Source organism: Typopeltis vanoorti, chromosome 14 (genome assembly GCF_054136105.1).
Source record: "Typopeltis vanoorti isolate ZY-2024b chromosome 14, IOZ_Tvanoo_1.0, whole genome shotgun sequence".
In the NCBI taxonomy this organism is placed as follows: Eukaryota; Metazoa; Arthropoda; class Arachnida; order Uropygi; family Thelyphonidae; genus Typopeltis; species Typopeltis vanoorti.
Window position 1 is genome coordinate 44,073,532 of NC_143562.1, and position 23,071 is coordinate 44,096,602.

A 23,071-nucleotide genomic window follows, 5' to 3' on the forward strand; every position below is an offset into this window, starting at 1 on the left:
AGTCAGCTACTGGAACAAATCCTAAAACCCACCACAATTCAACATTACTAGAGTTCAATACTATCAACATAAGAAGCCTGAATGGCAAAGAAATGGAGCTAGCTGAGGAATTAGATAAGTACCAGATTGACATAATAGGGGTGACTGAAACAAAAAAGGCCAAAACTGGTGAGATCTTTCTGAGCAATAAATACAAAATGTTATATTCAGGCAATGACAAACAAGGAAAAGAAGGAGTAGCCATAGTATTCAACACTAAATACTAGGCTAATCTTCTTGAATGGCAGGTAGTCTCAAGTAGAGTGATGTGGGCAAATACGAGAATGGGGAACTGGACAATGAGACTTATTTGTGCATATGGTCGCACAGAAAGTTCTTCTAAGGTAGAAGTGGAGGAATTTCATGAGGCTTTAGAGAAAGCAACTGACACAATAAAAAAGGAAAAGTTGGTTCTTGTTGAGGATCTAAATAGCAGAGTAGGAAATGATTATCAGACATACAAAAATATTTTGGGAAAATTTGGAGAAAAGAGCAAAGCTAATAATAATGGCAAATACCTGTTGGATTTCTGCTCAGGACACGGACTGGTTATTATTAACACCATGTTCCAACATAAAAATGTGCACAAATTCACATGGAGAGAAAAGGCAAGGAATAAGAAAAGTCTCATTGACTATGTTATTGTTGATAGTGATGTTTTCTCCTTGGTGCAGGACACCAGAGTGTACAGAGGATTTGAAATTGGAAGTAATCACTATTTAGTCTTGAGCAGGATAAAATTGAATTTCATATTGAAAAGAATAACATGTAAGAAAGTTTTAAAGCGAATAAAAGTTGAGAAATAATGAAAGAGTTTGAGAACAGGAACCACACCTTGGAGATTCATTGGTAAGCCCTGAAGAAAACACTGATTGATTCAGCCATAGAGGCATGTGGTAAGGTTGTCTGTAAGGATAGAAAAATCAGAACTCCATGGTGGACACAGGAAGTTAAAAAGGCAGTGAAAGAAAAGAAGAGAGCATATCAAAAGTTCCTGGCAAATAAGTCAGCTTGTGCTCTTGGAGAATACAGAGACAAATGTAAGAAAGCTAAACACTGTGTAAAACTAGCTAAACAAAAGTCATGGGAAAACTTTGGTAAGAACATAGAAAATAAATATCAAGAAGATGGCAAAATATTCTGGAGGTTGTTGAAGAAGCTTAGGAATGGAGGAAAGAGTGCTGTAAAAGGAGTCAGAGTTGAGGTGACATGAAAACAGGAGAAAAAGATATCCTTGAAGTATGGAGTAATTACTTTGAAAAACTGCTAAATGAAACAAGCAGTGTTGACAGCACAGTGGTAAAATACACTGACCAGGCATGCAGTCAGGAATACATATCCATACTTGAAGTAGAAAAAGCCACCAAAGGCTTGGAATTTGGCAAGGCAGCAGGGGTAGATGATGATCGACAGAAATGCTGAAGTACGGTGGTATTAGAGTCTTACAGTGGCTGCACTGCATAGTTCAGAAAGCCTGGACAGAGGGACGAATTCCCGATGAGTGAAGTAGTGCTCTCATAGTACCCATATATAAAAAGGGAAATAAAACTGAATGTGAGAATTACAGAGGTATTTCCCTACTGAGTGTTCCTGGCAAGATCTATGCAAGTATACTTGAGAAATGGTTGAGAAGAATTGTGGAAGAAAAGCTTGGTGAAGAACAAGCTGGATTCAGGCCAAATAGTGATTCGTAAATTTGTCGTAAAGTGAAGATCTGTTAGGATCAGATCTTCGCTTTACGACATATAGACGAGAATGCATGGGAATATAAAAAAGATCTGTATTTAAGTTTTGTCGATTTGGAAAAGGCATATGACAAGGTGCCAAGAGAGAAGCTATTCAATATTCTGCAGTTATATGGTGTCAATGGGGCATTATATCAAGCAATCCTTAGTCTTCATGTGAGTTGTAAGTCAGCAGTTAGAATTGAAGGAAGTACAGGAAGATGGTTTAATGTTAAATTTGGTGTGTGACAAGGATGTAAATTATCCCCTCTGTTATTCATTATCTATATAGATCACACTATGAAGGGAAGTGGTATTAAACATGATATCAAAATTGGAGATGTTAATGTCAGCTCTTTGCTTTATGCGGATGATGTTATACTTCTAAATAAATCCGCTACAAGTCTGCAAGATTCTCTGACTAAATTGAATAACTGTTGTAATAGATATGGTATAAAGGTCAGCAATAAAAAGACAAAGACAATGAAAATAGGCAGAACATTGAAAATGTCAACTGTGTTGTGAATGGAGAACCTGTGGAACAAGTGAAACATTTCAGCTACTTAGGCACGATTTTTACTGAAGATGGTAAATTAAATATAGAAATAGACAACAGAATCAGCAAAGCTGGTATAGTAGGAAGTCAATTGAATAAATTCATATGGAATAAGAGAGAAATTAGTCAGAACGCTAAATTAGCTGTATACATGACAGTGTTCAAACCAGTTTTAACTTATGGATCTGAGAGCTGGGTCAGAAGTAAAATACTTGACCAAAGACTAGAGAACCGCAGATATGAGAGTCCTGAGAAAGATTATAGGCGTGAACAGATGGCATCAATGGCAATATCATATAAAATACGAGGATATTAGGAAAGAACTAGACATCGTCAACATCCAGGAATGTATTAGCAGTAATCTCAGGCGGTATGGTTACTTAAACAAAATGGGCAAAGAAAGATTAGCAAAGCAAGTGTTCTCTGCCAGGTTGGCAGCAAAACGACCCAGAGGAAGACCAAGATATAGGTGGATTGATACCGTGCAAAGTGTCTTAGACAATAGAAATATAAGATCTGATAATGATAATATTGGAGTCTTGACAAGTAACAGACTGATTTGGAGGAAAATTGTAGATAGGAAGTTAGTAATGATGTAATTTTTTTCATGTAGTACTATCATATCCTGTACACCCCTTGAGGGTACATGGCAGGAATTTGATGATGATGATGGTAAATTAAATATGTAAATAGACAGCAGAATCAACAAAGCTGGTATGGTAGGAAGTCAACAGAATAAATTTATATGGAATAAGAGAGAAATTAGCCAAAACATTAAATTAGCTGTATAGAAGACAGTATTCTAACCAATTTTTAACTTATTGATCTAAGAGCTGGATCAGAAGTAAAACACTTGACCAAAGACTAGAGACTGCAGATATGAGAGTCCTGAGAAGGATTAGAGGTGTGAACAGATGGCATCAATGGCAATATCATATTAAAAACGAGGATATTAGGAAAGAACTTGATATTGTCAGCATCCAGGAATGTGTTAGCAGAGCTAATCTCAGGTGGTATGGTCACTTAAACAGAATGGGTGAGGAAAGATTAGCAAAACAAGTGTTCTTTGCAAGGTTGGCAGGAAAAAGACTAAGATATAGGTGGATTGAGTTGCGTTTCCCTTATCCGCTTTGGTGATAACTATTTCTTTATTATTCTTCGTTTCGTGTAGAGCTTTATATTCCTTGTTGGATATGTTGGATTTTGGTGGGACTGCTTTTTAAAGGACACAAGCTACATCCAGTCTCACACTGTTGGCGACTTGATGTGGAAGGTGGCGGATTCCGCATTCGATCTGGATCATAATATCCTCACTGGGTATTTTTTTGGGAGCAATCGCGAAGTTGTGGCCACGTGACAGCGCGTTGATTGCTTCAGGCTTCAGGGTGACTGAAGAAAGGTTGATTACGGTATTGGTAGCAAGTTTTGGAAGGACGGTAGAGTTCTTTTTTAATTTTTCGAATTTTTTCATCTGTCGGCCTCGTATTTTTTTAAATTCTTTGTCGGCAGCGGTACATGAGACGTCACGTAAAATCGACCAAAGTTCGTGGTTTAAAGTGCACGAAAGCTCATCTTAGACGGCACGAATAGCTTCCTTAATGTCCGCTAAGAGCGACCGTGTGGCGGTGATTTGTTCGCGTAGCTAGCGCGGTTATATATTCGGAGAGCTTTTTGTGACACAAACTGGTGCTTAAATTTTACACAGTTCGGGATTACTTTATTATCACGGCAGCATTTCAGGAACGCTAGACGATTTAATTTTCTTAGACAGCTTCAATTTCAATTTACCATATTGGCGGGCCTTCCGTGCGATTGTATCTCCGTGGATGATGTTGATTATCGTAGACAGGCATATACATTGGTTATGCATCATTAAAACACTTAAGGAATAGAACAACGTAGTTAAGGATATAAATTAAATTAAACTTTAATAAATATTTTCCGATATTTTCCAGTTTGTGTCACAAAAAGCTCTCCGAATATATAACCGCGCTAGCTACGCGTTGCTACGCTAACAAATCACCGCCACACGGTCGCTCTTAGCGGACATTAACAAAGCTATTCGTGCCGTCGAAGATGAGCTTTCGTGCACTTTAAACCACGAACTTTGGTCGATTTTACGTGACGTCTCATGTACCGCTGCTGACAAAGAATTTAAAAAAATGCGAGGCCGACAGATGAAAAAATTCGAAAAATTAAAAAAGAACTCTACCGTCCTTCCAAAACTTGCTGCCAATACCGTAATCAACCTTTCTTCAGTCACCCTGAAGCTTGAAGCAATCATCGCGCTGTCACGTGGCCACAACTTCGCGATTGCTCTCAAAAAAATACCCAGTGAGGATATTATGATCCAGATCGAACGCAGAATCCACCACCTTCCACATCAAGTCGCCAACAGTGTGAGACTGGATGTAGCTTGTGTCCTTTTCAAAACAGTCCCACCAAAATCCAACATATCCAACAAGGAATATAAAGCTCTACAGGAAATGAAGAATAATAAAGAAATAGTTATCACCAAAGCAGATAAGGGAAACGCAACTGTAGTCCTTAACCAAAAGGACTACACAGGTAAGCTGAATGCTCTTCTCTTAGATCAGGCTACTTACCTCCCCATCAATTACAATCCCACCAACTCTCAAATTAGAAAACTTCACAGGCTCCTTAAGAGAGTCACTTCTTGGCCTGTAGAAGTTACCAACAGATTAAAGCCATTTAACTCTATACCCCCCCCCCCCCGTATTTACGGACTCCCAAAAATACATAAAGAAAATGTGCCATTACGTCCCATAGTGGATGGCATTGATTCCCCCACATACAAATTAGCTAAACATTTGGCCAAAGAGCTCACACACTATTCTGGCAACACACCATCACACATAAAAAACTAAGCCCATTTCAAAGCCAGCATAGAAAACCTTACACTCCTACATACTGACATAATGGTCAGCTTTGACGTCTCCTCTTTATTCACAAATGTCCCACTCAAGGAAACTCTAGAGCTAATCCAAACTAAATTTTCTCCCGATATCTCAGCCTTATTTCAGTTCACAATGAACTCAGGCTATTTTGTTTGGCAAGGAAAATTCTACAAACAAATAGAGGGGACAGCCATGGGTTCACCACTCTCCCCACCCTTGGCCAATTTCTTTATGGAGACCTTTGAAGAAAAAGCCTTAGCTTCTGCCCCACAAAAACCAACCATATGGCTTCGCTACGTTGATGATGTGTTCGGTATTTGGCCACATGGCTCTGAAACACTTCTCTCCTTCTTAACACACTTAAACAACCACACCCCAGAATCAAATTCATCCTGGAAAAAGAGGAAAAAAACAGCCTCCCTTTCCTAGACACACTAGTCACCCGCCAGCCTAATGGAACCTTGGTTTTCTCAGTTTACAGAAAACCCACCCATACAGGCAGATACATTCACCAACAATCCCCCCCCCCCCCCCCACACACACAACAATATGGAGTAGTGAAAACACTAAACACTATACAATAGGGCTAAACTAATCTGTTCAAACGACTTGGCCCTAAACACTGAACTAAATCACATCCTCAACACTTTCTCAGCCAATGGCTACCCCCCCAAAAAAAGTCCAAAAAATATTAGAACCTACAAACCACAGATCCCCTCCACCCCTCCACAACAAGGATTACTTTAAATCCATCACCATTCCCTACATCCGAGGCACCTCGGAAAAGATTACCAAAATCTTAAAAAAGCATGACCTGACCTCCTGTTACAAACCTTACAGAAAATTGGCATCCCTTATCCGCTCCACTAAAGACCAACCACTTCCCCTAGACCTACCTGGTGTATACCAGGTCCCTTGCAGTTGTAATCTGTCTTACTTTGGCCAAACAGGCAGGACAGCGAATATCAGAATTTCTGAACACAAGGACTACATCCGGTTTCACAAGTACAGCCATTCTGGTCTTGCGGACCATGCTCTGGATACACGCCACAGAATACGGTGGAAGAAAGCTACAGTAATACACCTTAGCAAATACAAATTCGAATGACTATTTATGGAATCAGGCTCAGCCCTAAGAAATTCTCCAAACCTCAACAAATTTGGTTGTATGTGACTGCCCAAAATTTGGGAGGCTTACATCAGCAGACCTTCAGCCCAACAGCCAAGAACACCTACTTAACACGCTAGAGGGCACCATCAGGACTTTTAGGAGAACAATAGCTTCATCTCTTCATTCCCAGTTACTGTGTTTGTAGTGCCTACATGCACGTGCTTTTTTTGTAAGTTCCTTTAGAAGATGGCAATGTGACATTGCTGAAATATCGGAAAATATTTATTAAAGTTTAATTTAATTTATATCCTTATCTACGTTGTTCTATTCCTTAAGTGTTTTAATAATGCATAACCAACGTATAAGCCTGTCTACGAGAATTATATTCTTTTTAAAATATTTGTTCATGTTTTTAATTTTAATTTGATTCATATCTTGCATAAAACTAAATAGTGATCATTCATATTTGAAGTCCTTTGTATATCTTATATCCTAATATATTAAAGTTATCACTATCAGTAATAATACAGTATGTAAGACTTTGGCTCTTCATTATAATTAGTATGTATGACTTTTCTTATTTTTTGTATCTTCTCTTAATGTAAATATACGGATATGATTATGTTTGAATATCATATTAGTAAGGATTAGTCAATATCCCAAGCAGAAATCTAATAATAATAATAATAATAATTTTATTATTTTTTTTTCAAATTTTTTAAAAAATATTTCTACACACACACACACACACACACACACACATATATATATATATATCTGGAATTTATTTCGTACCAGCTTTTATTTTTCTTTGTCAGCTGTTTTCTGTGATGACTCAAGAAATTCCTCTACATATTCCTATGTAGAACCTTGTTGAACCACAAGCTCAAATAAATTGGTCAATTTCTCCTTTTGAAATTTGTTCCATTCACCACAGAGCATATATCTGCACTGCCTACTATTATTATTTTAGAGTTTAGTACTGAATGCCAAAGAGGTTCCTTTTCTCTGATCCCATAGCCCCAACATAATATAGCTATGTGTGTAGTATACCAGAGTTATTTATTAACTTTTCTTTTCATTTAATAACAGATTTGGATCTGAGATGTTATTATAAAAAGAAGTAACTTAAGAATTAAGAGATTGAGTGAGAGACTAAATTAAAAATTATTAATATCTTTATTTACAAACAATAATATTAATGTGAATTTAGGTTTTGTAAGTGGGTCAGTTAAGGGTCAAATTCTGGTAGATAGGCTTATATGTTGGTTACTCATAACTATTATTTTTCTGGAAATAACGTGCGCTAAAATATTAATTATAAAAAACTTTAATTAATACTATTCCTATATTTCGGCATTTTTACATTGCCATTATCAGAGATCAGAAAAAACGATATATCCAAACAGGCACTAGCACTTGGGAAATAAGGCTGAAGAAAGGCAATAGAAGTTGGTCCTAGAGTCCTAAATGGTGCTCCCTAGTGGGCTAAATTGGGTCAATGCAAAATGATTAGGAGGAGACCTCCACATCTCATTTAAGGAATGTGGAGAACCAACTGGGGCTTCTGATTTATCCATATCTATCTGACTAACCATGGAGTACTAATAGAAAGGAAATTGAACTTACAGATGAACTGAAAAAGTACCAAGTGGACATAATTGGTATTACTGAGACAAAGAAGACAAATGGGTGAGATCAAGGAAAGGAAGGAGTAGCGATAGCATTTGACACCAAACATGAAGATAAACTTCTTGATTGCAAGTCAATTTCAAGTAGAGTGATGTGGGCCAACTTCAAACAAAGTAATGAAACAGCAGAGTAGGAAATGAATCCCACCAGGCATGTAAGAATGTTTGGAAACAATTTGGAAAAAGGACAAAGCTAATAATAACAGTATCTGTTGGATTTCTGCTCAAGATACAAACTAGTCATTGTTAACATCAGGTTCCAGTATAAGGATATGCACTAGTTCATGTGGAGAGAAGATACAAGAAATAAGAAAAGCCTCATTGATTGTGTCATTATAAATAGCGATATATTCATGCTGGTTCAGAATACAAGAGTGGACAGTAGATTCGAAATTGGAAGTGAGCATCACTTAGTGCTAAGTAGGATAAAATGATTAAAAAGAACTGTATGTAAGAAAATTGTAAAACGAATTAAAATTTAGCAGCTTTTGAAGGTAAACAGTAGAAACTACAAACATTATTAAAAAAAAAAAAAAAAATGAAACAAGTTGAAAACAAGAACCAAACTTTGGAGTCTCAATGGCAAAGTCCAAAGAAAACATTGATGGATTCAGCTTGGGAGGTATGTGGTAAAGTTGTCTGAAAGGATAGAAAAATAAGAATGCTATGGTGGACACAAGATGTTAAAAAGCAGTCCTCAGTAAAACGAAAATGTACTGAAAGTTTCTAGCAAGTAAGTCCACAGATGCTTCAAAAGAATACAGAGAAAAATGTAAGAGAGCCAAGTTTTATGTAAAAGTAGCTATACAGAAGTCATGAGAAGACTTCAGTAAAAGTATAGAAAATAAATATCAGGAAGAGGGCAGATTGTTCTGGAATTTTGAAAACACTTAGGAAAAATGGAGAAAAGAGTACTGTAAAATCAATCAAAGATAAGGGTGACATGAAAACTGAAGATAAGGATATCCTAGATGTCTAGAGCAAATTTTTTTGTTGAACCCCCCACAAAAGGTTATATGCAAACCTATAGTACATTTCATATTGTGGGTGGGCTAATGATTATTTATTTTTATCATTTTATTTATTGTTTTTTAAATTTTTTTTTCATAGTCCACTTCAGGCCTCAAATAAGCAGGGTACTGGACAATGAAATTCATTTCACACCTCAAAACAAATACAAACATCCATGCCCATGGTTTGATTTGAACCCACAACCTGTGGATTGGAGAGTGGGTATACCAACCACTCAGCCAACTAGGCTGGCAAATTACTTTACTTTCAAACACTATTAAATAAAACAAGTAGTGATATAGAAGAGTAGTAGAAAACTTTCAAGAAGAATGCAAACAGAAGTACATATCAGTACTTGAGATGGAAAAAGCCATTTAAAACTAGAAATGTGGAAACAACTGGAATAGATATTCAACCAGAAATGCTTACAATATGGAGATATAAGAGTTTTTATAAACGGCTACACTGCATAATTCAGAGAGCCTGGGAAAGTCGAATTCCAGAAGATTGGAGTAGATTTCTTATAGTTCTTATCTATATTAAAAAAAAAAAGGAAAAAAACGTGGGGAGGGGATAAAGCTGAACATGAGAATTACAGAAAAATTTCCCTAAGTGTTCTAGGTAAAATTTATTCAAGCATACATGAAAAGACATTGGGAAAAATTGTGGAAGAGAAGCTTCGAGATGAATAAGCTGGATTCGGGCCAAATATAGGTGGTCAGGATTAGATTTTCACTTTATGACAAGCAGCTGATTAATCACGAGGAAATAACAAGGATCTGTACTCAAGTTTTGTAAGAGAAAAAGTTTTCAAAACACTACAAGTATATGGGTAAATGGAACATTATTAAAAGCAATACATAGTCTATATTTAAGTTGTAAGACAGCAGTCAGAATTGAAGAAAATAGTGGAAGATGATTTGATGTAAAACCAAGGGTAAGACAAGATGCACATTATATCCACTTTTACTATATGGATTATGTTATGAAAGAAAGTGGCATTAAACATGATATTAAAATTGGAGCCATCAAACTTAGCTTTGCTTTATGCATATGATATTGCACTAAATACATCTGTTGCAAATAACTAAGGTTTTCTAACTAAATTGCATAACAGCTGTAACAAGTTTGTCATGAAAATTAGCAACAAAAAAGACCAAGAGTGTATATATAGTCAGGAATGTAGAAAACTTCAGCTGCATTCTCATTTGAGAACCTATAGAAAAGTAAGATATTTCAGCTATTTAGGCACAGTTCTTAGTGAAGATTTACTGGTAAATTAAATATGGAAATAGTAAAGCATGGCTAATATGGAAAAATTAAGCATAGCTAGTATGGTGATGAGCCAGTTGAACAAATTTATATGGAATAAGAGAGAAATTTGCCAAGACACCAAACTTGCACTATACATGATGGTATTCAAACCAGATTTATGGTATGGATATGAGAGATGGGTTAGAAATAGAGCAGTTGATCAAAGATTAGAGACCTCAGATTTGAGAGTTACTGAGAAAAATTAGCAAAGTAATCAGATGGCATCAATGGCAGAATTGTATTAAAAATGAAAAGATTAGTAAGGAACTTGACATTGTTAGCATTCAAGAATATGTGAGCAAAGATAATTTAACGTGGTATTGCCACTTGAATACAAAGGGTTAGCAAAATAACTGTTTGATGCCAGTATGGCAGCAAAGAGACTCAGAGTAAGACTAAGGTCTAAGTAGATTGATTCAGTCAGAAGTGCCTTAGACGTGTGAAATGTTAGATACCACAATATTAGAGTGCTCACAAGTAATGGACTAATTTGAGGAAAATTGATGATGATGATATTTTGCAAGTTATACGTACAAATCTGCATTATAAATGAACTTATAATCTAAAGAGAGTATGGCCCACTGACTTGACATCAAAAAAATAACATAAGTATTACACGAGATTTCTTATTTCTTCTCTTCAAGATCACAGGATTTGATGACAGTACAAAGTTTCTTTCTCTGTCAACAGTAATTGCCAAAATATTATTAACACGTTCATTGCCAAGCTGAAAATTGGAATTTCGTGTGGTGGCCAAATTATCACGTGATATGTAATTCGGTCAAATAAGTTATATATTTTATAAATAAAAAACGTTTAAATATAATAATTATAACTTTAATTATCAGTCTTTTATAATCACGTAAAATTTTTAAAAATAATGTACAAATAGAAAAAATAATTATCAAAAATCAACATTTATAAGGAACTTACTATAAAAAAAAAAAAAAAAAAAAAAACCTCAAAATAAATAAAAACCAAACTTCAAGCACGCTAAATCAACGAATAACTAAACAAAATCGTCGCCTTGTCCGAACGCCGCCACTGTGCGGACTGGCTAACATAAACAATAGACAATGGCTGGCGGCCATCCCCACTCCACGAAAGTCGATCCCTTCCCTAGTGGGCAATATAAATATTACGCGCCATTTTTGCTGTGGCCGCTATACTATTCCGCTCAGAAACTTGATAGCGCCGTCCACGCGATATCGCGTGATTGACAATGACCATGTTGACAAACTCATATCTGCTTTTCTTTGAAAACCAAAAAAATAATTTGTGGGTCAGTCTTTCTTTAGTAAAAAAACATTTCTTTTTTCACGTCTTCTCTAACATATCAATTCCTTTTTTAAATTCTTTGGAATTCAAAGATAATTTTAAAGTTTCCATTTTCTCTGGAAACTTCTTCCTTTTCCTTGAGCACAAAATTGCTCATCACTTTTATGTTCAAAACGTTTAACTAGAATGAATAAGTTTGCTGCTTAATGTACCAAAGCGAACCATCCATTGCTTTGGTAAAACTATATGATTCTTCTTATTCACTTATTTACCCTACCAGTCACTTTGTATGACTGCTAGAATTGTACAAATACAGTATAGTTTGATGATTAAATGGAGGAAATTTTGTTTTCTTGATTTCTTGTATTATACACAGAGTTTGTTTTCTTGGATATCATAATGAAAGAACCTGGATGCTGAAAATTAGATAAATATTCTGCAATTTTGTTACTGTGAGTCCTCTTTGCTCTCAAGCATTTTATTTTTTAGAATGAGATCTTTTGGACCATAACAGAAAAATTATTTTCTTGTTTTCTTTTTATCAGAAGCTCTTAAGTAATATTAATAACAACAAGCATTTATTATTTTTTATTTATTATTCAGTTTATTTGTTTATTATTTACTGTTTATTATTATTGTTTATTTGTTCATCATGTGTTTGTTTATTGTTTATATTGAGTATTACTTTATATATTTATGCACACATATATATATATAGTATTAAGAAGGAATTTTCAAATAGCTTTGATTGATATGAGAGCTTGTTTATTAACATTGTTTAATCATTATACTTTAAGTGCTTCCATATGCTCATTTGGAAGTAATGTTGGGACATTGCACTCTTTGCTTGAAAAAGACCTGAGTTCGATTCTTGTCATGATTAGAGGATTTTTTGTATGAGCTTTTTCACTTGAAGGTGAGTTAGCTAATCTGATAATGGAGGTAGCAGGGTTTCTTCTACTAGAACTCTAGTTTTTCACACTGCATTCAAATTGGCCGAGAATCCATGTGATTTAGACAAAGAATACTATTACTGTGCAGTAGATTGTGTGTGTGTGGATGATGTATGTAGATGGTAGCTGATGCTGTTTTATGAATAGATCGATGACTAAGTAGTTGGAAATAATGGATTGTGTGGAATGAAGTGTCCTCACAAGCCCTTGGATACGATGGTGGTGTAATGTAATACAAATTAATGATGTTGATTCTAGAAGAAATAAAGTTATGTAATAGTTTGATACCACTATGACACACTAAAATATTCCATGACAACAATTTTCATGTATATAAATAGTTTAATATTCAGGATTTTCATTGAAGTTTAATGATAAACTGTAGTGTATAGAGCAGGGGTGACAAACTGGCAACCCACTGGTCACATGCTACCCACAAAGCAAGTTTGTGGTGCCTCAAGGGGGAAAAAAAAAAAGGTTGCTTTTTTATTATTATTATTATTACTACGGGCTACTCCAGGGAATCGTTAGACTCATCGAGGGAGGCCCTAAACATCATGTTCACACAACTGTTCAACATTCTCACAGTATCTATCATACCTTGCCTTGAATTCGCTCACTGTCATAGCACCCACAACAGACTGGCAGCTTATTCCACTCATTTACCACTCTAAAAGTAAAGAACCCAGCTCTAACAACCTTGCTAACCACACTCTTGCCCAGCTTCCATGGGTGTCCCCTAGTTCTCCCACCACCAGTCCTGATCTCAAAAATATCCTCTGAATTAATCCTATAGAATCCTTTTAGCAATTTGAATGTCTCAATCATATCTCCCCTTTTCCGCCTATCAACCAGTTTCTGCAACCCACAAATCTTCAACCTGTTCTCATATGGTTCATTCCATAGACCTGCTATCATCTTAGTCACTCGCCTCTGGATCCTCTCCACCTCCTCCCCATCAAGAAGGAACCGAGGTGACCAAATCTGGGCACAGTAGTCGAGATGAGGTCTTATCAAGGCTCGGTACAGAGGTACAATAACTTGCTTGTCTCTGCTCGTCAAGGTATTTTTCAACAACCAAGTGAGTTGATGAGCTGATTTAGCTACTTTCGCAATGTGCCCCCTAAACTTCATCTCCCTATCCACCAACACTCCCAAGTCCCTGGCCTCATCAATCTCTTGGAGTACAGTTCCACCAATGTGGTATACTGCTGCTAATCTTTTCACTCCGAAATGCATAACCTTACATTTTGTCACATTAAATTGACATCCATTGTCCTTAGTCCAGAACTCCAATCGATCTAAGTCATCTTGCAAGACTTTGACATCTTCTGCATTCACTATCGCCCTACCCAACTTTGCATCATCAGCGAACAAATGAACTGTCCCACTTAGACCCTTCCCTATATCGTTAATGAACAGATTAAACAGCAGTGGTCCAAGAACAGAACCCTGTGGCACACCACTAGTCACAGGCCGTCTTTTGGACTCTACTCTTGAATAAACTACTCTTTGATATCTCTCCATCAACCACCCAGCTATCCATCTCACCAACCCTATATCCATTCCCATATGTTGTAGTTTACGGATTAGAATTCCATGTGGTATCCTGTCAAACACCTTTGCCAGGTCCAGCAGTATCACTTTAAACCCATTTCCCTTATCCAGTTCAGCCGTCACCTTGTTATAAAACTTGAGCAAGTTACTGAGGCATGATCTACCCTTCACAAAGCCATGCTGTCCTCTGTACATTATCTCATTTTCATCAATCCATTCCTGTATTTTTCCCTTGACTACTTTCTCCAAGACCTTGACAACGACTCCTGATATGCTGATCGGTCGGTAATTTGCAACCATAGTTTTGTATCCTCCTTTATGCAGTGACACTATTTTCCCCTCTTTCCACGCCTTTGGGACTAAACCAGACCTGAGACTCAGATTAAACAACATGGTCAAGGGCACTGATAATTCCTTAGCCGCTTCACGCAAGACCCGTGCCGGTATACCATCCAATCCCACAGATGTATTCACATTAAGGTTCTGTAATAGACTATTCACCTCCACTTCGTTCATCACAATTCCCGTATAAACTAATGGTTCCTTCGTTTTTTCAACGTCACCACCTGGATGATATACTTTTGCAAAGTGCGCGCTCAGTAACTCCACTATATCGACTGGTTCAGTGAACTCTTTACCATCATCATTCTTTAAAATCATTTTGCCATGTACAGTTTTTTTCTTGCTTGCAGCATATTGAAAGAATTGTTTGGGATTCTCTTTTGCTTGCATAGCTAGTTTCCTTTCATAATCGGCTTTTGCTGTTTTTACCACACTCGTTACCCTTCTGGCCTGCACTTTATACCGTTCATGTGCCTGCAGGTCACCCCTTTCTTTAAATTCCCTCCATAGTTGTTTCTTTTTTTGCAGCTCAGGCTTAATGGTGTTATTCATCCATTTAACCCCTACTTGTTTCACTATTCGGACCTTAGGTATACAATCAGCCATAACCTCCTGTAAATGCTCTTTGACCACTTCCCATGCTCTATCGACGTTCAGCCCTTGCAGTTGTACATGCCATGGCACTGATCCAAGCAATCTCCTAAGCTTGTCATACTTGCCAGCACGATAATTCCACATATACCCTGTCTTAATCACAAATTGCATACCTTTAGCCACCTCCCAGGTGGCTAAATAATACCATTAGCCACCTTATGATCACTCTCACCAATAGGTGGCAACATGGTCATATTCATTACAGTCAAATTTTGAGATGCAATTACCAGGTCAAGCACTCTCACACCCCTAGTATTTTCAATTACATGCTGTTTCAGATAGTTATCCCTTAATAATTGAATAAAATCCATTTCCTTCCTCACATGTGTCCTCTCCTCCTTCCAATCAATGTTACCATAGTTGAAATCCCCAATAATAATTACCCTCCTTCCACTCATTTCATCAATTTGTTTATGCATACCATCTCCACCATCTATTCCATCACCTGGTCTATAGCAGCACCCAACTGTATATTTTATTCTGCCAGTGTCAATCTCACACCAAATAGCCTCAAATGAGCTCCTTTCACTATCCTGCAATACTTCAATTCTCCTTGGCTGCAGATCATCAGCTATCATCAATACCCCCCCCCCCAATTTTATTCTCTCTGTCCCTCCTAAACATACTATAACCTACACATTCTATCCAACTAACTATATCATCTTCCGTCAGCCATGTTTCACTAATGCCAATAACCTGTGGCCAGGAAGAGCCAATCAAGGCCAAAAATTCTTCCTTCTTGTTCCTAATACTCCTGGCATTAGTATACATGAATTGCAGTGATCCCTTTGTCCCACCCCTATCTTGATGCGTTATTCTAAATGTCCCATTCCCATTTTTTGTCCTTAGTGCTGGCTCAGGTACATTATATACATTTTTACACTCAACTGATGTCTGGATATCCACTTCTCCCCCTCCTTGGTAGTTCTAGTTTCCCTGGTTCTGCACATCCATTTTCACTTCATTCAGCAACACTTTTTCCAGTCTCCGCACACCAAGTCCATTCAAATGCAGGCCATCCATCTTGTATAAGTCCTTTCGCCCATCAAACTCATTCCACACATCCACGAATTTCACACCACACCGTCCGCATAACCTGCGCATAATGTCATTTGCGATTATGGCCCTCCTTCTAAACTCCTCTCTGTCATACCGCGGTAACAGACTCACCATTCTAACTCTGTCACTCTTTTCTTTCGCTACCTTTAACAATACTTTCAAGTCCTCTCTCAAAAAAAAAAACACTGCCCGAACAGGGACTTGAGCCTTGGACCCTTAGGTTAAAAGCCAACCGACTGAGCCATCCGGGCACTTATAATAAAATAGAAATATCGATTTAAACATTTGATTTATTCATTTTCATATGACATTTATAGTCACAATATGGTTGCAATGACCTGCTATAATATCACCGATTTCAATGTTAGATCCGATCCTAATCAATTGTAAACTATATTTATGCTTTCATTGTTAATTTATAGCACACTACAGGTAGCATGGTGAAAAAATTGAATTCTATTGGCTAGCAGCTGTTCACGTGACGTGCAGCATACGCGCCCATGTGAATCCAGGCTGCGTGAGTTTGTAATTGCCTGCTACAGCCAATCAGTGATCTCTGAAGCACATGTCAGTGTGCCAAACACGGCAGTAGGCTTATGTGAAGTAGAGAATCCATGGCTGTCCCCTGTATCTGTTTGTAGAATTTTCATTGCCAAACGAAATAGCCTGAGTTCATGGTGAACTTAAACAGGACTGAGATATCAGGAGGAAATATGGCTTGGATGAGGTCTAAGGTATCTTTGAGTGGGACATCAGTGAATAAAGAGGACATAAATTACATGCAAGGGCCAACAATATGGCAAGTTGAAGTTTAAAATATTCATACAACTGAATAGATTAGCCTTTTTAAAATGCTGCTTTACTTCACTGAAAGCTTGTTGCATATACAGGCACGCTAACCTTCACTCTTTTATAGAAACAGATTACCTGCACTCCCATTCTCCTGATTGACACTAACGAAGCTATCCGTGCTATTAAAGAGAAGCTTGCTGTGATGCTTAACTCCAACCTTTGGATGATCCTTTCCAACATCTTGAATGCTTCAACAGACGAAGGAATTTCAGAAAATATGTTGGCTCATCAAGTAATATGAAAATTCACTAAAAAAAAAACAACAAAAAAAAAACTCCTACTTCCAAGCCTCAACTACCTCCTAACACAGTAGTAAATTTCACCCTCAAGCAATTAGCATACTCGCACATGCCATAATTATGCACTAGGACTAAAAAAATTCCTGCAGAAGAAATATTGATCCAAGTAGAATGAAGTATCCTTAGCCTTCCCAATCATATTGCCACCAACATCAAATTGGACATAGCCAGTCCAATTTGATGTTGGTGCTACATCACCAAAAAAGCAACCTCTCAAGAAAAGAATTAGTAATTACCAAAGCAGATAAGGAAAATACCACTGAGGTTTTAAACCAGTTAGATTACACAGGTAAGCTTGCCTCCTTACTTCTAGATCATTCTACCTATTTTCTTATGGACTATAAGAAAATAGGTAGAAAAAACACCAGTACACAGATCAGAACACTCCACATGCTTCTTAAAAAGGTTACCTCTTGGCCTCTGGAAGTCACAAACTTAAACTGTAAAACTCTAGGACCCCCCCCCCCCCCCCAGATATATGGACTACCAAAAATCCACGAACAAAATGTGCCATTACATCCCATTGTGGATGCATCGATTCACCCACATACATATTAGCCAAACATTTAGCCAAAGTGCTCACACAACATACTGACAACACACTCTCATACAAAACACACTCAGCCCACATTAAAGCCAGTATAGAGAACCTCACACACTCCAGTGCACTGACATAATGATCAGTTTGAATGTCTCCTCTTTATTCACTAATGTCCTTAGACCTCATCCAAGCCATATATTTCCTCTTGAGATTTCAGCCTGGTTTCAGTTCACCATGAACTCAGGCTATTTTGTTTGGCAAGGAAAATTCTAGAAAGAGATAGAGGTGATAGCCATGGTTTCTCCATTCCTGGCCAACTTCTTCATGGAGGAGACCTTTGAAAAAAAAGCTTTGAACTCTGTCCCAGATAAACCTACTGTCTGCTCTAATGGAGAACACATCATCTACGTAGATGATGTGTTCTCTATTTGGCCACATGGACACATTCATCAGATTGCCAGATCATGTACCGCAATTCATTACTTCACAGGACCCTCTTCCATTGATCCACAGTCTAATGACAGTGTTGTTTGCACCATTCCAGATGATACCAGGCAAGTGTAATCGAGGGTTTGTGAGCTGTAGTTAATGACTCTACAAAATTGAAGGGCAAACATCTACCAGCAAATAGTTCTGTCACTGGCATCCATTCCAGAACTCATGCAGAAATAGTTTGCAGTGGTTTCAGAAGTAGAAGTTTCTTGGGCCTACCAGTTGGGCAGTTCCATCACGTTTCCACTTCACAATAACCTCGCTGACAGTAGACTGTGGGATATGCAGTGTGGCAGAAATCTCTCAGACTGAATGACCGAACTTTTGGACTCTGTCATACCATGTTCGAATGGACTCAACTCTTTTGGACTCAATCCATCCTGATGGCAAAGAATGTTTATACTACTAATGTCCATGTGCCTATGCTTATATAGAAATGCAGATGTGTATATGCATCATATAGGTGTAGCAACATAGAGCTATTGGAGTGTCCAGACACTTTTGGCAACATAGTGTATATTCAAATATGAATGAATATGAAATATATTTGAAACATTCATATATTTTGAATCTCTTTGTAAGATATTCAAATATCTTTTAAAAAAATGCTACATGCAAGGCTTCTCTGGTAAACAACAAACTTCTTTTCAACACACACACTGTGGCTTTCATAGAAACTGGTCAACATTGGACTGTTTGGTCTGTTTAGAAACATATAAGAGAGATATTTTCCTCAAACAAGAACATCTGGTTTCGGTCTTCTTTGACTTGGAAAAAGGTTATGACACAGCCTGGAGATATGGTGTATTAAAAGACCTGTTTAATCTTGATCTGTTTTTATTGAAAACTTTCTCTCCAGCTCAGTGGAAAGCACATTATTTCAGCCATATTATCAAGAAGGCATTCCCCAAAGCTGTGTCTTTTAAGTGCAATGCTTTTTGCTATTACTGTTAATTCAATCACTGAAAGCTTCCTTCCACAGTATGCCCGACAGCTTTCTGAATATTAGTGATGCCAAGTTCTTTTCTGATGATATTGCAAAAATAATCATAATTTAAAATTCTGAATATTTTTATGTATTGTTTATGATAGAATGTTTATTAGAATTTCATAACACGCATTGTCGGCACTTGCGATATGCCCATTATTGAAATTGTTTTGTCAAATTGAAATGTAAAGAAGTTAAAAAAATTGATGTACTTACTGTATTTGATAGTTGTGTTATTTTAAACAATTTTATTGTAGTTTAAAATTATCAAGTGTTGTGTTTTGAAGAGACATCCTCGTTACACTAACGGAAGCAACGTGTCAGCCATTATATTTAGTTTCTCGCTTGCCATTTTCAAGGAGTGTGCATGCTTGCTGAGAAGTTTGATGTGTGATTGACAGCTGACAAGGAGAGCGTTCGGTATCAGGGTAACGGAGAGTAAACAAGAAGAGTTTTCGGAGAAAAAATTAGAACACAGGGTGGCAGATATTTAGATTTGGAGGAATTTGAGTTTTTTTATGTGACAGTCGGAGGAAAATCAATAGTATATTCCGAAAAAGGAATCGTGGAACTATGAAGTTTCAAAGTGGAACAAGTATTGATAAATAAAAGAAAATATTGCTATAGATGTTTTAAAAGGAATATTTGAGGAAACTCTAATTGGAAGATTAGTAGTAGATTCCGAAAAGGGAATTGTAGAACTTTTTTAAATTTTTTAAAGTGGAAGAGTTAAGACTCAATAAACATTAGTGAATAAAAGAAGAAGTTGCTATTTACGTTCTAAAGGAATGTTCGAGAAAACTCTGATTAGGAAGTTTCATCTGTCTTAAGGACGCCGAATCTAATTATTATTTCTACTGGAAAGGAGATAGAATTGAGGCAGGAATAATTAATGTGGGCTACATGAGTAATGAGAAAGGATCCTATGAAAATGAAGAATAAAGTCATATATCTTCAGAAAAGGGCCTTGACAAAGAAAGAAACTGGCTACGAACATTTTGTCATTGTGAAAACAAAGTGTTTAGTCTAGTCTTAAGCGTAAGTTTAAATTTAAAAGGCCTTGGATCCACTTAATTCTGTAGTTATAATTATGTGAAGCTGTTTGAAGTGTATATAATTTATATATATTGTTTTTGATATTTATGTGTTTATTTTATATTTTGGTCATGAGTCAGTAATTTTCTTGGATTCTGAAAGAAATAGTAAAAAAAGAGGTCATTGCACCAATCGGAGTGAACCCTTGTGCACATATATAGGCACACTCGGAAATAAAAAAATAATTGTTAGAAATAAAGGGATTAAAATAATTTAAAAAATCCTTTTTCATATTGACAATATCCTTGAAACATCTTTGCAGTTTTTAATATGGTTCTACCACTTTTGCCGTTGGTTTACTCTCTTACTCAGGCATCAAGTTTTCCATCTTTCTGGACCAAGTTTCAGGCCCTATGTTTTTTAATTTGATTAAACATGTAATTCTACTGCTATTTTTATATTTTTGCTAATTTTTCTCTTATTCCTAAATTTAGTGGTCAACTAAATTTATTTAGTTGACCTTCAAGCTTTGACCATTGTTATATATTTTCATATTTAATTTGCCATCTTCACTGAATATTTGGCATATGAAATGTTTATTCTGCAGATTTACCATTCAGAATGCAATTGATGTTTTCTGTTTTCCTACCTATTTTCTTAATTTTATAGTCCTTCTGTTGCTGATAGTCATACAAAATTTGTTATCATCATCATGATATGTACTATCAAGAACTGTACAGGATGTTGTGATAGTATTACATAATGAAGGTTATGTAATACTATTACAAAATCCAGGTTTTGTGATATTGTCAGATCTCTTTTTGTCTTTTTAGGCACTACTAATCTCCTTCTGGTATAGGATACCTGTTTTTTTTGCTTTTTTTTTCTTTCTTATTCTGTTTACATATCCATACCACCCTAAATAAGTTCTGCTCCTAGATTCTGGAATTTTGATGGTTCAACTTCATGTCTAATATCTTAATTTTTAATAGAATTCTGTCGTTGATGCTATCAGTTCGCTGTCCTAATTTTGCTCAGAATGGAATGGAGGAGAATACTGGGAATACACTTGAAAAAAAATTAATGCTATTTAAAGAACTACATCTACATGTATCTCTGTCAGTTGCCTGACAACATCACTAGGATAAAAACACTAGAAACTGAATATGAAAAAATAAACTCTGAAGATAGAGAGAAACAATTACTTTAAAAAAAAAAAAAGTTTAGAGATGAAGTCATACATTCGACAATAATATCTAGCACATTTGTCCATTTGCAGTACATTGTTTTGTATGGCATTTTAGGTGATTGTTGGCACACGGAAGAGATCTAATTTTCACGTCTTGCAGAAAGAAGCTTGTTTCCAGTTTAGACTGTCATATTAATGCCTAACCTCAGCATACTCGTTGATGCCAATGACCAATCCATTTGCTGTTGTTCCATGGAGATACAGAAGAGAGAATCTGACATGTTTGTGTATGATGTCACTAAGTTTTTGTCGCTAAGAACAGTGTGTTTTAGAGACTACAAGAAGCTTAACTTGAACTTAACTAGACTTTCTGAAGTATAACTTCAGAAAGTCTGGTAAAGAGATGAAGTGTTTATATCAGATGTCTTTAATGGTATGTATGAGTTTGTGTGTGTAAATAAATTCGAACAACTCCCAGGGAGGTATGTGCATACACTTGATAGCACACAACACAAGTTCTCGAGCTTATCTCTTTTTGAAATACTTAAAACTTTTGAAAAACTACATTGGCTAGAATGACCAGAAGATGACCAAAACCTGTTCATATGAACAGGTTTTGGTTATCTGCTGTTGCTTATACAAACAGCCAAATTTACATTTTATATAAATAAAAGAAAAGTAATATTTTTTTTAGGAAAGTGATAGTGAAAGAGAAGAAGAGGAGGAGGAAGATGAAGAAATTATCAATCAAGATGAAGGTGGCTCCCAGCTTCCAGAAAGACTTCCCCGTAATTCACCATCACCCGAGCTTAATAGAAGTGAAGAAGAAAAACATCATTATTTGGTAATTTATTTTATAATTCTATAGTGATACCTTGATTTACTGTTTTTGAAAATTGCTTTAAAAAGCAAAAGCACTTATAAATGCTGGAAATAATGCTGGATCTAACATCCACTTTGTTTATAAAAAAGTACTCATTTCAGATATAATTTTTCCATAGGAAATAATAAAATAAGAGTGCATTTCATTTTGGATAATGTATCAGACATTTTTCATGGGAATATTTTTCTGTATTCTTCTGTTTCCTGTTTGCATATTCTAAAAAAAATATTTTATTCTATCTTCCTTGATGTATTTATGCTAATCTTTTACCTATAGCACATCAGTGCTGTCTGGGTAAGAGGATAGTCTGTTAACATGTTTGCTAAAAAGCTGGTAGTTAAGGTTTTTGGGGAAGAACATTGAAGGATGCTGTTCTGGAGAACTGAGGAACATTTCAGAGGAGGAAAAGTTGTTTAGTAAATTTTGAATTGGATGTTGATTAGTAGCTTTTCTTTTTATTACAGTTGATAAAAAAGAAGAGGAAGAGAATGATGGTGGCCATAATATTGTTCATAAAAGTACCTGTAGAAGGAAAGGAAACCAAACGTGTGTGTGTTAGAGAAAGATATTCATCACTTAATTAGA

General features: G+C 36.3%; 1 protein-coding gene across 2 annotated transcripts in view; it reads left to right on the forward strand.

The window, feature by feature from the left end:
* LOC150099412 (arginine/serine-rich protein PNISR) overlaps nt 1–23,071 on the forward strand; it is a 313,080-nt gene that overhangs the window by 106,288 nt on the left and 183,721 nt on the right. For both annotated transcript variants that reach the window (XM_090404218.1, XM_090404217.1), the window contains exon 7: nt 22,298–22,447. In XM_090404218.1, coding sequence (XP_090260344.1) covers nt 22,298–22,447 — 150 coding nt within the window. The remainder of the gene's footprint in view (nt 1–22,297; nt 22,448–23,071) is intronic.